This window comes from Mustela putorius, unplaced genomic scaffold (assembly GCF_011764305.1).
Source record: "Mustela putorius furo isolate JIRA1106 unplaced genomic scaffold, ASM1176430v1.1 tig00003909_pilon_pilon_pilon, whole genome shotgun sequence".
NCBI classification, from domain to species: domain Eukaryota; kingdom Metazoa; phylum Chordata; class Mammalia; order Carnivora; family Mustelidae; genus Mustela; species Mustela putorius.
The window spans coordinates 33264668-33279974 of record NW_025422057.1 but is presented as its reverse complement, the minus strand read 5'-3'; the positions used below and the strand labels follow the sequence as shown (position 1 = coordinate 33279974).

Below are 15307 nucleotides of genomic sequence, written 5' to 3'. Positions count from 1 at the left end.
ATAAGATAAATCCTCATGATTTATAAAACAGTTTTGGCATTTTGTGGTCATTACTCATTTTATTTTGCATATTAGTGAGGCTTTGAATTAAAATGTCCTTATGTTCTAGTAGAGTGGGATTCACTGTTCTGAGGATTAAGAACCACCTGAATTCTAAACCAGACAGAAGTCCACTCTTTCACCTGAGTCAACAGGTGGAAAAATGCTGGTCACATTTGTAAAAGTATAAATTTTAATGCCATCATGTATTGTAGAAAAAACAAAATGAATTTCTCAGCTTAACTAATGGGAGCGCTGTTATTATTCAAAACACTTCTATACAGAGTTTATAATTCTACTTATGCTTTCCCATACCAAGCCCATCGTATACAAAGGAGCGAAGAAACAGTGAAATATCCTGTGTTTGGTCCCAGTGAGCCATGAACATGTTAGCAATCTCTTTTGATCGGTGTTGCAGGTACCATACTGAAGGCTGGAGCAGCCTGTACTCTCTCCTGCCTCACTGCATCTGAAAGCCCTACTCCGGATGAAATGGAGTCACTCCTACTTATTTTGTAGGACCACTCGGAACTGATACACTTACTGCCATTTTAATAGTCAGGGAGAACAAACAAGACTCTCTGTGGGCTAGGGAGAGCCGCTGTGCACACCGGGGCCCACAGGATTCAGCTGGGAAGCAGGCCTCCTCTCTTGCTCTGGTGCACCTGTTCCCACTTCAGGTTTTCAGCATAGTCCTTGGGGAAACAAATGGAGTATTACATACGTACATGTTTTTAAAATCAATGACCTCATAGCGGTTCTAAAAATTATACTTGCCAATATAAAAGCTCAATGACAGGGAAAAATTCAAAAACAAATGTTAAAGAAATTATTTCAAATCCTATCACTCAGAAAATAGCTATTTCGTTACCACGTGATGAACTTCATTGTGGCCACCCTGTGAGTATACAGGCAGGATGGAAACAATTTTAGAAAAATGAGTTATATTATCCAAGCTTTTTTTAAAGTCAGAGTTCCATTTTTAAAAGCAGCTTCATTGAAACATAATATGTGTACAATAAACTCTACCCCCTCAATGTGTACAGCTTTATGAATTTATATAATTTTATACACTTAAGAAACCACCAGCACAATCAGGATATAGAACACATCTATCACCCCAAACCATTCCTCATTCTCCTTTGCAGTGCATGCTGCTCTCTGCTCCCAGCCCTAGACAACCACTGAAACATTTTCAGCCACTACAAATTAGTTTAGATTTTTGTAGATTTTATATAAATGCAATTATACAAGTAATTTTTTGTGCTGGTTTCTTGCACACAAAGCAATAATTTTGAGATATGTCTGCATTGTATATATCAGTAATTCATTCCTTTTCATTGCTGACTAGTTTTCCATGTATCTTTATTTAATTCTATTTGAATTTAATGGAAGAAACATTTTAGAAATGGAAGGAGTTGCAGAACTTTGGACACTCTGTCTTTAAGCAAGAGATACTAGCTCTTAAAGAGCCCTCTACAATGAACAAATTACTCAGAGTGAGAAATTGTGAAATTGTAACAAACTAGAGCTCAACTTTTAGAATTTTTATATTTTTAAAACATGAAGCAATTAAGATGCTTCTACTTCTTCCCAGACCTTCACTTCTGTTTTGTAAGGTGTTTATTATCATTACTATTTCTTTTATCATTATCAGTATTTATAAAATTCACATGTTGCTTGATAATTTCCAGAATTGTTTACCCTTTTTAAAAGGATAATTTTACTTAAATTCCAGTTAGTTCACATACAGTGAAATATTTGTTTCAGGCGTACTATGTACTGATTCTACACTTACACACAAGGGTGCTCATCAGAACAAGTGCCCTACTAAATCCCCATCCTCTGTCTCTCCCGGTGCCCCCACCCCTTCCTCTCTGGTAACCATCAGTTTGCTCTCTGTAGTTAAGTCTGTTTCTTGGTTTGCCTCTCTCTCTTTTTCCCCCCATGACCATTTACTTTATTTCTTAAATTCCACATGAATTTCACATGAGTGAAATCATATGGTATTTGTCTTTCTCTGACTGACTTATTTCACTTCACATAATACCCTCTAGCTTCAACACAATTGTTTATTCTTTTTTTTCTTAAAGATTTCATTCATTCACCTGACAGAGAGAGAGATCACAAGCAGGCAGAGAGGCAGGCGGAGAGAGAGAGGAGGAAGCAGGCTCCCCATTGAGCAGAGAGCCTGATGCGGGGCTCGATTCCAGGACCCTGAGATCATGACCGAAGGCAGAGGCTTAATCCACTGAGCCACCCAGGTGCCCCACAATTGTGTATTCTTAATTCTACTCTTAAATGGGCCCTGTACTTAAAATCAATCCTTTTATTATGGCTTCTCCATTCCTCTGTATTTTATTTTGACTCACACCTTGATTGGCTAGGTTTTTGTCAAATGGCAGTTTTTCCAAGAGAGTCTAATCTAAGTACATGTTTAAGAATACCTGTTTGTTACATTTGTTTTTAAAGATCAATTTGGCGGGACATAAAGGTCTTGCATCACACTTCTCAGAAACTGAAGAACATTGCTTCACTGTCTTTTGGCGTTGAAGTGTTGTCCTCAAGAGCTGTATATGGCCAGTCTTTTCGTCTTACATATGACTTGCTTTTTCTTTTTTTTTTTTTTTTTTTTTTTTTTTAATTTTTTTATTTTTATAAACATATATTTTTATCCCCAGGGGTACAGGTCTGTGAATCACCAGGTTTACACACTTCACAGCACTCACCATGACTTGCTTTTTCTGCATAGATGTTCATCTGATACTTAATTCTTCATATTTTAGTAATGTCATCTGGATATCTTGGTATTGATCATTTTGTATTAATTTTTTCCTGCTCTAATCACTGACTCTGCCTTATCTAACTAAAAAAAAAAAAAAAAAAAAAAAAAGAAGAGAAAAGAAAAAAAGGAAAGAAAAGAGAAGAAAGAAATAGTAAAGGCCCTAAATGTCTACAGTGAGATGTGTAAGACATGGGCCTCAAATTTGGTCAAGGGCTTTCTAGCCACTAATAAAAAACAGAAGCAGGATCTTTTATATGAATCTATATCCATAGGTTATAAAGAAACCACTTAAAAGCTCTTTTTAAAAGATCCTTAGATATGAAAGAATAGAGAAAATAAAAAGAATAAAGACAGAGTTTTTCAATTAGGAGACTTCCCCTTTTTTTAGATGAAAGTAAAAAATGAGTCAGAAGGGGCACCTGGATGGCTCAGTCAGTTAAGCATCTGCCTTTGGCTCAGGTCACGATCCCAGGGTCCTGGGATCAAGGCCCATGCTGTAGGGCTCTCTGCTCAGCAGGGAGTCTGCTTCTCCCTCTCCCTCTGCCTGCTGCTCCTCCTGATTGTGTCTCTCTCTCTGTCAAATAAATAAAATCTTTACAAGGAAAATGAGTGAGAAAAAAAGATAAAAATGTGATTCACGTCTATATGCCTATTTCATAACCATTAACTTCATTTGGCAAAACCACTATCCATGTCCTTTGGCCTGTATTACTAAAATGATGGATTTGGAATATGAAAGCTTTTGCAAAATGATACATATTGTTACAATACTATTAACTAGATGTAGTTTGTTGTTTAAAACCATGTAATCATCAAAATGATACATTTTGGAATATAAGAACATTTAAAAACCACTCCCAAATTTGCTCTCATTTTCTAGAACACTATGAAGCTGATCCATTTATGAGGAGATAATTAGTGGGAAGCTCTTTGAAGAAAGGTCTAGTTAAATTGTAAAACATAATTTCAGGAAAACATTTTAAGAGCAACTTGGAGAGGATTTTTTCCCCCAGTAAATACATGAGTACTAGTATAACTTGTAGTTTCTGAAAGTTTTCCAACAATTTCTGTGACTACTCTAAAATTATCGGGTGGATAATTCAGCATATCCAACAATTGGCTGTACTAGATATTCTTTATTAAAGCTCCTCAATTAATACAAGCAAAATTTAAATCGATTATATTTATAATTGATTCTGGGAAAAAGCACTATTATTTGCTTCCCAAACTTATACACTGATTACATGAGTGTTTGCTAATATCTATTTTTATACTTTACATTACCTTACTCAATGTAGAAGAGTAACAGTCCAAGGGAGAAAGCTGAAAGAAAAAAAGTGAAAGACCTAGTTTTTCTTCTATGCTAATTATCTTTATTTTGTTAGGCATAGTTTTGTTGGTTTGTTGAATCAAAGGCAAATTAATGAGTGTACTTTATTGTGATTTTTAAAAATTAATAGACCCATTTATGTGAATTTTTATCTTACAGAGTTTGAATATCTTTCAGAACCTAAATAAACGCCAGTTTGAAACAGTTATTCATTTGTTTGAAGTTGCAATAATAGCAACTGACCTGGCTTTGTATTTTAAGTAAGTACAAACTTCCTTATACTCTGTGTGCTTCTGCCTTACATAAATGGCCCATTGCATTCAAGTTAAAAGGCATTTCTTCACACACATATTTATTCACTTTCCTTTGGGATCACCAGTAGAATATACTCCAAGTACCTCATAATTTACTAGACATCTGAAAACATATTTTAGAAAACTAATCCCCTAATGTCAATGGTTTGTTATCTGAAGAAATTTGAAATGAAGAATGTACAGCGAGGTTGGTGCATTGCCAGAAGAGTGATGCCACAAAGCCTTATGAGGTGATGCTTGTCCTGGTGGGTTCATCATGGTCCAGGGGCTAGTATTTAGAGTTGCAGGATCAGACATTTGATTCTGCTGCAATCTGGGAGCTAAAAAATCTTGGTGATACCAGTGCACATTAACAAAACTTGGATAATTCTGAGTCACATACAGCAGAGTACTAGCCTATTTATAGTAATAATAACCAAGGAGACCAGACACTCCAAGCTTCTGCCCATTTTCTTGTCAGTGAACTATAAAGTTGTTAGTGAAAATGGATTAGAACAAGGGGAACTAGTTGTAGTATCTAACTAGTTGTGGTAACTAACATTAGATACTACTAACTGTAGTATCTAATGATTTAGATGGGTAGTATCAAATTGTGGCTCTCTGATCCTTCTTAATTAAAAATTTAGTTATTCAAAGATGAAGACAGATACTTCGAATAATATAATTAATATCCAAATATCCATAACCCAGATTCAGCAAATACTAAGATTTTTTTCCACACCCATCTGAGATCTTTTTTTGTGGAAAAAAAAGTCATGCACTCAAGGTATCCCATCCCGCCATGAAAAGCCCCTACCATCTCCCTCACAGATACCATCATTCTGATGCTGATGTGTACTCGTCCTTTCCATGTTTTTATATTGTTAATTGTGTTTTTAAATTGTCCATAAATGGTATCTTACTGTACACACTTTTCTACAACTTGCTTTTTCATGTAACATTATGTTTTAAAGATTTACCTCGGTGGTAAACGAAGATCCAGTTTATTAGTTTTAACTGTATATTCAACTTTACCAAGAAGTCATAATGAATTCAGCCATTCTTTTACACATGGACATTTAGATCATTTCCAACATTTCATTATTGTTGACAATGCTATATTGTATATCCATGTATGCATGTGATTTTCTCTAATGTACATACTTAGAACTGAGATTGCTGTAGAGTTTGCAAATCTTCAGTCTTAATACTACATTGCAAAACTGCACTCCTGAGTAGTTTCCCCAATTTAAATTCCCACCAGCAGTACACAAGAGTTTCTGTTATCCTGTATCTGGACTACTTATCTTGTCAGTTTGAGTGTGAGATGGAATCTTACTGCTGTTCAAATTTGTTTTTTTTTTTTTTTTTTTTTTTTTTTTTTTTTTTTTTTTTTTAACCAGTGAGGCTGAGCATCTCTTCATGTATTTTAGTTTCTTTGTTGGTTTTATGAATTTTTTATCATCTTATCTCAACACAGCCTCTGGCCTTTTTGTTTATGTTATGATCTCCTTTGTTACTAATGTATTCAAACTTACCAGTGTTCCCCCCTGCCCTTTTGTGGCTTGTGGTTTTTCTCTCTTAAACTCTTTCTGTGCCAAAGTTAATAGCCATTCCCTGTTCTCTTCTCCCCGACCCCTTAGATCCACTATGTGGACATCTGATGGAAAGTGGGAACAGGAAATCTGAAAAGCACATATTAAAGATACTTTTTATCTCTGGTCTTATATGCTAAGATTGTTGCACAGCTGTATCTTTTTTAGGAAGAGAACCATGTTTCAAAAAATTGTTGATGCCTGTGAAAAAATGGAAACTGAAGAAGAGGCCATCAAATATGTGACCATTGATCCAACCAAAAAAGAGGTTATCATGTGAGTAGTCAGAATTTTATTCCTTTTTTGGCAAAAACAAAACAAAACAATAAACCACTTATTTTGTATATCTATTTTAACAACTGTTGTTTTCTCCCAAGGGCAATGATGATGACTGCTTGCGACTTGTCAGCTATAACCAAACCCTGGGAGGTACAAAGTCAGGTGAGTACCGTTATGTCTCCTCTTCTGTCACATGCACAGATGCTATCTAGATCACATGTAAGAGAGAAAAGGAATATTCTGGCAATCTTGGAATTTTGCTATAGGTAGCAATTATGTGACTATACATTTTGTAAGTGATTACCTTTCATTATCCTGGAACAAACAATTGATTTATATTTAAAAAGATAAAAGAAACTTAGGAAGTTAGGACAAAAATAAAATGTTCCCTGTTGGATTTCTGCTAATGAAGGCAGCTTTCAAGAATTCGCAAGTGTCAGTAAGACAACAGGTAATTTGGTTAGGCTCCAAGGCAAGAGAAGGGACCTTAGAAAGAAAATGCTTTTTGCAAAGAATTCCTTATCATTGAACAGACTGCAAAAACTTTATATACAATTATTTAGGGAATGTCTGAGATTTTAATAGAGGAGATAAATTGGCACAAGAAACATAGTGCTTTCAAGGGTGGTTTTGCTCCTATAACCTCTTCTTGTGTGTCAGTAAGTAAAAGGCACTGTCTATAGTCAGTTCGTGTTTAAGGGTGCCTTCCCCAGTTCTTTGCCAACCTCAGGGAATGAGAGTCAGGAGTCGCTAGTTTATTACTTGATTTCTTACTAACTGGATGAAAGAAACTTCTCTTTTTCCCTCAGTGACTTCTAAGAAAAACCCTAGGGAGAAGAGAGGCCAGAATTCACTGGGTTCAACTGTAATTGTGGGTTATATGAATAAGGATAGAGTAATTGGAACTGTCAAATTCCAAAACCAAACACTTGTGCTCCTTCCACCCTGATGTGCCTGTCCTTCCTTCTTTATTTACTCTTGATTCTTTATCTGCACAATCACCCAGGCCAGAAACCTAGGGCCTTGCATGAAGTTCCCCTCCCCATTCCTGTCTGTCATGCTGGCTACAGTCTCAGGTCAGACTTCTACTCTTTCATCAGCAAGATGGTGTGGCGGGATCCTCCTAAGTGACCCTTCCTCCTCCTCCACTACTCAGCCCTCCTCCGAGCTGTACTCAGCCCTCCTCCCAGCTGCTGCTGGGATTATTTATACTGAGACCGCTGCTCAGCCACTCCTCTACTTAAAAGCTTACTAACCACCCCCCACCTCCCCACCCCCCACCACTGCCAGAGGTATTCAAGCTTTCTTAAAGGGGCCTGATGGGTTAGTGGGTTAAGTCTCTGCCTTTGGTTCAGGTTCATCTCAGGGTCCTGGGATTGAGCCCCACATCGGGCTCTCTGCTCAGAGAGGAGCCTGCTTCCCCCTCTCTCTCTGCCTGCTGCTCTGCCTACTTCTGATCTCTCTTTCTCTGTCAAATAAATAAATAATAAAATCTTTTTTAAAACAAATAAATAAATAATAAAAAAAGAAGTAAAGTCCTCCCCAAACACCCCACAAAAAGTTGTACAAAATCACTTTATATAAAAGAAAAAAACAAACTTACTTTAGCTGAAATCTCTTTTGGCCCCTACCTGCTGGGGCTGCTAGTGCTCTTTGGTGCACTAGGGCTCCAAGAATAAGAATCACTGGTCTAGGGGCGCCGGGGCGGCTCAGTGGGTTAAGCCTCTGCCTTTGGCTCAGGTCATGATCTCAGGGTCCTGGGATGGAGCCCCGCATCAGGCTCTCTGCTCAGCGGGGAGCCTGCTTCCCTCTCTCTCCCTCTGCCTGCCTCTCTGCCTACCTGTGATCTCTGTCTGTCAAATAAATAAATAAATACAAGCTTAAAAAAAAAAAATAGAATCGCTGGTCTAGAGAATCAAACTTTCTAGCAAAGCTTACATGGTCTGTCTTTACCTGTCTTTAACTCACACTCATCAGATTATTTCCTGGCACTCTCTCCCATTCACTGTCTCTCACTCTAAGCTCTGGATGCTCAATTTTATCTCTGCAGATAGTCTTCCCCTCCTCTTTATCTGAAAAACTACTATTCATCCTTGATACAAAATAAATGCAAGCTCCTTTATGAAACTCATCTTTACTTCCTTCTCCTGATCCCCAACACTTCAACTACTACTTTTACAGCCCTTACCCACATGGTTTACATGACTGTCTCTATGAGACTAGAAGCATCTTAAAGAAACAGGTCACATCTGATTCCTCCTGGCAAGCCTGGTTTATGCCAAATATTAGGAAGCTAGTAGGAGTTCATTAAACTTGGCATTGGGTTTTTAAAAGCTATATAAGTTTACCCTCAAATATCCTCACCCTGTTATCAAGTAAATCTGGGTGCTCATCTGTGTGCATGTGTGTACACCCAGATATATGCTAGAAGCTAACAGATAAGCAGGACAAGAGGACGATGTGTGGGAAGCTGCAGAGCTTGAAGCAAAATGTAATGGAATTAAATATCCTCCCATCTCCCCTTTTTATTGTTGAGATGTAGTGGCAATAGCAAATGGAGATAGGTATTCCCAGAATGGGCCTAGAATGCTGAAGTGACAAGAGAAATTTCTCTTTCCCATTTCAATATAATCTGCAGATGACATCTTTTTATTTTTATTAAGATTTATTTATTTGAGAGAGAGAGAGCACATGTGAGCAGGGGGAGGGGCAGAGGGAGAGAAAAAGGGAGAAAAAGAATCTCAAGCCAACTTCCTGCTGAGTGTGGAGCCCAACATGGGGCTTGATCCCACCACCGAGATCATGACCTGAGCCGAAATCAAGAATCTGGACGTTTAACTGAGCCACCCAGACACCATCTTTCTAAAACCAGAGTATATGGTATGACAATGCCTCAAGCATTAATATTAATGCTACCCTTAAATGTCACTCATACTAATAAAATGCAAATTCTCTATGAATGACTCAGTTTCATGAATCAAGTCTTATTTTTATTTGCAGGTGGCACTTCTGGTTGCAAATGAATTTTGGGAACAAGGAGATCTGGAGAGGACTGTGCTGCAGCAACAGCCTATTGTAAAGACCTTGACATAAAAATGCACTTCTATTACAAATTATCGATACAAATCAGTCTCTTTTGTACACAGAGTCTTAGAAAACTATCCTTAAAGGATTTATTTCTCTTTCCAGCCTATGATGGACAGAAACAAAAAAGATGAACTACCCAAACTTCAAGTTGGATTTATTGATTTTGTCTGTACTTTTGTATATAAGGTAAGTAAACAAATTGAGTGAAATATATAATCATCTGGGGATAAGGATTTTTCTTCCAAAGTGTTACCAAAATCAAAAGTCACTCACATGAAAAGCCATTAGGGGTATCCTTGTTTTTACAAAGTAGCTTGAGGAATTACCCTAATCTCATTTAGGGTTGGAAGAAAAACTAGAACTCAGGAGCACCCTGAACAGACCAGATGCATTTAGAAAACAGTACCTGTCTTCCCTGTTTCCACAGCACTGAGTTAAACTCATCCTAGCAGCTCTGAGCACTGATACAACTCCTTATAGCTCCTTCTCTGCATGTGAAAAGTACTGAAAATCAACTACATGATTTAAATAGTTTCTGACCTAAAATTCTCTCTAGGAGTTCTCACGGTTTCATAAAGAAATCACACCAATGCTGAATGGTCTTCAGAACAACAGAGTAGAGTGGAAATCCCTCGCTGATGAGTATGATGCAAAGATGAAGGTGCTTGAAGAGGAGATGAAAAAGCAGGAAGAAGGAAACACGACCACAAAAGGTTAGATGGAATCTGTTTTTGCTAGTTGTAAAGTAACCAGGAGTCAGGCTGAGCTTAATCTCACATGACAAAACCATAAAAAGTAAATGCAAACAGGAAACTTGCTTTTCAAGTAATTATATATAATAAATTGATTAGTGCTTTTCAGATTACAACTCCCCACTGCCCCCAACAAGATCTTATGAATAATTCCAGGAGGAATTGACTGGTCCAGCTGAAGTAGGGGTTTGGGCTAGCCTTCTTTCCACTCTGGTATGTGGCTCCTAATCACCTCCATAGAATACTGAGATTTTAGAAATACGAAAGCCATAGAATCAGTGGGATCAGGGTTAGGTGAGAAAATAAATTTAGTACTAACATTACATGTTAGCTGTTACTTTGGGCAACTTGCTTAACCTGAGCTCAATATTCTTCTCTATATGAGATTTTACAGACCTCCAGCCTCCCTTCTAGACTTAAGGAAGTCCCACATGAAAGCAGAGCTGGCCAGCTGAATGGGATGACTTGGCAGGTATTTCAAGACTGGCTGTGCCTCAAATGTCCCCAGATAGTGGTTTTTCCTGATGAAACTTCTACTCCTGAAATTACTCTGTTGGGATCAACTATGAGTTTATCAGATGACTCAAATGTCATCTTGAAATGGGAATGCTAATGTCACCACTTTGCATTTTGTCTTGAGGGTTCAGCACTTCAAAGGTTTTGTAGGAAATTTTTATTGTTGTAACCAAGAAATCATGGAGGGAGAAGTGTTTTGCTTAAAAGGTTAAGGATGTCCTTCAACAGAATAAAAGTAAGAGTTTGACTTCTTGATACCCATTCACCAATGTATTTATTGGGGGTCTATTCTGTACAAGGCCCTGGGTTAGGCAGGGCCTGGGAAAAGTTGGGGTCCTTATCGCACAGAGCTTACCCTGTGGTTGGGGAGGTAGACATTAAACCAGTAAATGAACTGATTATCTATCATCATGAACAATTGATTATAACTATCAGAGGAAGCATGGGGGAAGGCTTTCCTGAAGGATGCTTGTGCTAAACTCTGAAGACTGGAGGCTTTGGCTAAGCCAAGAAAGGGGGAGGTGGTGGGGAGGAAGCAAAGGAACAGAATATGCACGAAGGCCTTGAAGTGGAAATAAGCTTGGTGTGACTGAAGAATCTAAAAGCTGGTGTAGCCAGAGTCTAGAGAGCAAGCTGGGCTAAGTACCAGGTAGAGCTGGTAAGGCAGTTGGGCAGGATAATGCTGCCTTAAATGCCTTGCTTGAGGATTCGTCTTCTAGAGGAGCAAAGGGAAGTCTTTAAAGGGATTTAGATGGGAAATCAAGAACCTCATTTTCACTTCAAAAAGATAACAAAAGGGGTAAATTCTTCTATGCAAGTGGAAAGCAAAGGTATTTCTTAGTACAATTAAATTTAATCCCTATCTCAATTTTATGATGAACAGTCTATCAGATTCTTTAAGTGGCTTGGATATAGATCTTCTATCTTTATTTACATAAAAAATTACTTCTGAACTTTCTTCCTGCTACCCTGGCAAGTCTCTGTGAACTAAAAACATTATTTCGTATCTTCAGGCAACAAGCTTTGTGCCTGGCACAAAGCAACAACTCAGATTCCCAGATTGTGCAGTTCAGTGGTTTGCTTGAGAAACAGATGTTAATTGGTTAATCATTTATAAGATTCTGTTTTTCAGATGGGTCAACTCTGAACATGAATTCAAGTTTTTTAAATGGTCAAACCCTTAGTACTTGATCTAAGTTAACAACTATTAACTAGCTATGAAGTTGATACTAACATTATCAGAGTTTTAGAATAAACACTGTGTGCCCATGGATTCCCAATGCTACTGCTTTTTCTCATTTTTACTAGCCACAGAAGATATAGGAGGTGGCAGTGATGACAAAAAGTCCAAAACATGCCTCATGTTATAATATAATCCGACTGGTCAAAATTTCAAATATCGTTTCTACTTTTGAAGAAAAATAGAAGAAACAAACTTCATTCAGCACACCATCAACTAACAGAGTACCAGGATCTTCAGATACGCTACCCTTATGGCCACCAAAAGGAAATATATTGATAGCCTGAAAATGCTGAGGGTAAAATAAAGTACAACAAAAGTGCAAAATAGAAGATGAAAATAAGCGCATTCTTGGTGCCAATTTGTTTTAAATTAAAAATATATAATCCTGAAACCAGTCACCAATTCTTTTTTTAAAGGTTCTTATTAATAGTATTCATTTGCTAGGACTACCATAACAAAATACCAGCCTGTGTGGCATAAACCACAGAAATTTATTTTCTTACGGTTCTGGAGGCTAGGAGTCCAACATCAAGGTGTTGTCAGGTTTGGTTTCTTATGAGGCTTCTCCCCCTGGCTTGTAGATGGTCATCTTCTCTCCTTCTACCCTCACATAGTCTTTCCTTTTGTGTGTCTGTGTCCTAATCTCCTCTTCTTATAAGGACACAATCATATTGGATTAGGGCCCATTCGTATGATCTCATTTTACTCTAATTAACTCTTTAAATACCCTTCCTCCAAATATAGTCATATTCTGAGGTCCTGGAGGGTTGAATTTCAACATGAATTTGGCAGGGGGGGGGGGGACACAATTCAGTGCATAACATTAATAATTGTGATTCATATCTCAAATTCCTTCCTAAACTAAAATCTCTCATCTATGCATCTTAAGAGCAAATACAATATAGAATTTATAACATCTGTAAGTATATACACAAAACACGTAATAGGATGTCAAATGTTATTCCATCTGAAATGCTTACCATCTTTCCTCTACTTTTTTTAACCTTGATAATGGAAGGGTAAAGACCACACTGCTTTTGGCAGTTTATATGTCTGCCCTATGCCCATCCCTCTCCCCAAGTCTGAAAGCAATTATTTTATGTATAACTAAGGATATTTTAAAATATTCTATTCTTCTCATTGAAAGAATAATCAGCTTATAAGATATTCCCTGGATAATCCTAATGTAAATTAAATCAGCTAATAAATGTTATGCATTATTAAGAAGCATGTGATTTGATTATGCAAGAATTTTACTATCAAAAGCAGTTTAGCAGCACTTTAACAGAGGTTATTTAGAAAAAAAAAGATTACTAAAACCATCTACCAAGCATTCTAAATACTCTTTTGTCAAGAGAAACTAAGGACAATTAACTACTACTACTACATGGTGCCTGTTTAGACATCAGAGAAATTTAGGATTTCTTCTTTACTTATCTAAAATCATTGACCAAATAAAAATTATGCCATAAATTCTGCCACAGATTTTTCTTACCAAAAGGTATCTAAATTTTAATAAATCAAATTTATAGTCTATGAACCTCCAATGTTTTGTTATACAGAAAATATTTTTCAATGTTAAGGTCAAGGGGGTAAAAATCATTTGTTCTACGTTTACAAGCAAAAATTATAAGATTTAGAATCATAGGATTGCTACTTTCACATTAGAATGTAAGGTCTATGAGAGGAAAGATTTTTGTCTATTTTCTTCTGTTTTGTTCCTACCTCTATCCTGTTACCTAGAGAGAGAGTAGTGCCTGGTACAAAGTAGGTTCTCAGTGAATACAAATGAATGATATTTTGAATAAATGTCATAACCAACAGGTATAAATGAAGAGTGCCTGCAAGTTAATAAAGTATCTTTAGGGGGGAAAAAACTCATTTATTATATACACTTGCATGAGTGTTGTATAGACAATAATAAGTCATCACTTTGAGTAAGTGATAACATGTACACCTTACTTTCATTACTTAAAATAATTTTGAAACTCTACTTTTAGGATTATTTTAGAAACTGCCTAAGAAACTCTTCCTTTAGGGGCACCTGGCTGGCTCAGTCGGTTAAGTGTCTGCCTTCAGTTCAAGTCATCATCTCAGAAAGCCCCAACATACCCCTGCCTGGTGGGGAGTCTGTTTCTCCCTCTGTCCCCCGGCTCCCGCTCATGTTCTAATACATAAATAAAATCTTAAAAAAAAAAAAAAAAAGGAACTCTTTCTTTAGTTTTATGTAATTTTGGACCTCAAATTATCAGCTCAAACAACATCCCCTCCTCATTCACTAGAAAGCAAGTTGAGGAGTAGAGATGTACTGCCATTGAAGGTCTGCAAAAATAGGAGCTTTGCTAAAGAGCAAGTAGAAGAAGGCATTAACTTCATATCCCAAAAAGTGGTCCACTGAACACTACTGACTGCACTATAGCCAAATATGAGAGAGGTCTGTCGGAGAATTAATCTTTAAACTCATCATCTTGTGGTCTTTTCAAAGGCTCCTTAAAAATATAACTAAGAGAAAAATACAAAACAAAACAAAACAAATATATGACTTCGATTATGTATGAATGGATTAAGTGTTGTGATTATATATAATGATCTAAAATTTTTACTAATGAACCTAATGTCTATAAACCATACTTATAACACCAAATACATGAATTTATTTTGAGTCTAGTTTTCCTACTTATCATTTATAGGAATTTTATTTTCTGATGATCACTAAACTATGAATTTTTTTAATCATAAACATGTTTTAGCTACATATATACTAGTATCAGTTTGCTGTCGGACATTTCAACACTTTCTCCTTAGACACCAAGATTCCTTTTTATTCTCTGTAAGTAGTGAGATTAAAAAAAATACAATTTCTTTAATAAGGGGATTTAAAAACAATGTTCAACATTAACAAACCGATACTGATTTACTGTTTTTGATGGCTTAGAAATGACTGTGTAATTATTTCCTAGACAGTTCCTTTGTAGCAACATCTAGCATAGTGCCTCACATGTAACAGAAGCCTGATAAATATTTGAATTAATGAATAACAACTTTTGAATAAAAAGAAAATCAGATACTAACCACTTAAAAATAAGACACTAAACTATTCTGCAATTTAATGCCAATCATTCCATGTTTAAATATCATTTAAAATACTTATATTAACAAAATAATTAAAATGCTGTGATTGCTTTCTACAGGTCCTCTCTTCACTAAATCATGCATCTTCATATCCATCTCTTGGCACTTTACAAAAATGGGTTAAAACCTTTTTAAAGAAATCAATAGATTTGAAAATTTGATGAAAACTATGGACCTTTTCCCCCCATAAATACACATAATCACAGAAGTTTACACTCAGATTCTAAGAGTGCTTAGATCTCCTAAAGCACATGCA

At 36.6% G+C, this 15307-nt stretch overlaps 1 protein-coding gene across 1 annotated transcript in view; it reads left to right on the top strand.

Moving 5' to 3' along the window:
* Positions 1-12308, top strand: part of PDE6C (phosphodiesterase 6C) — a 47446-nt gene extending 35138 nt beyond the window's left edge. The window contains exons 16-22 of the mRNA XM_004749643.3: positions 4314-4414; positions 6211-6318; positions 6420-6483; positions 9322-9396; positions 9511-9594; positions 9965-10121; positions 11985-12308. Of these exons, the coding sequence (XP_004749700.1) occupies positions 4314-4414; positions 6211-6318; positions 6420-6483; positions 9322-9396; positions 9511-9594; positions 9965-10121; positions 11985-12046 (651 nt within the window). The 3' untranslated portion in view covers positions 12047-12308. The remainder of the gene's footprint in view (positions 1-4313; positions 4415-6210; positions 6319-6419; positions 6484-9321; positions 9397-9510; positions 9595-9964; positions 10122-11984) is intronic.
* The last annotated feature ends 2999 nt before the right edge of the window (positions 12309-15307 follow it).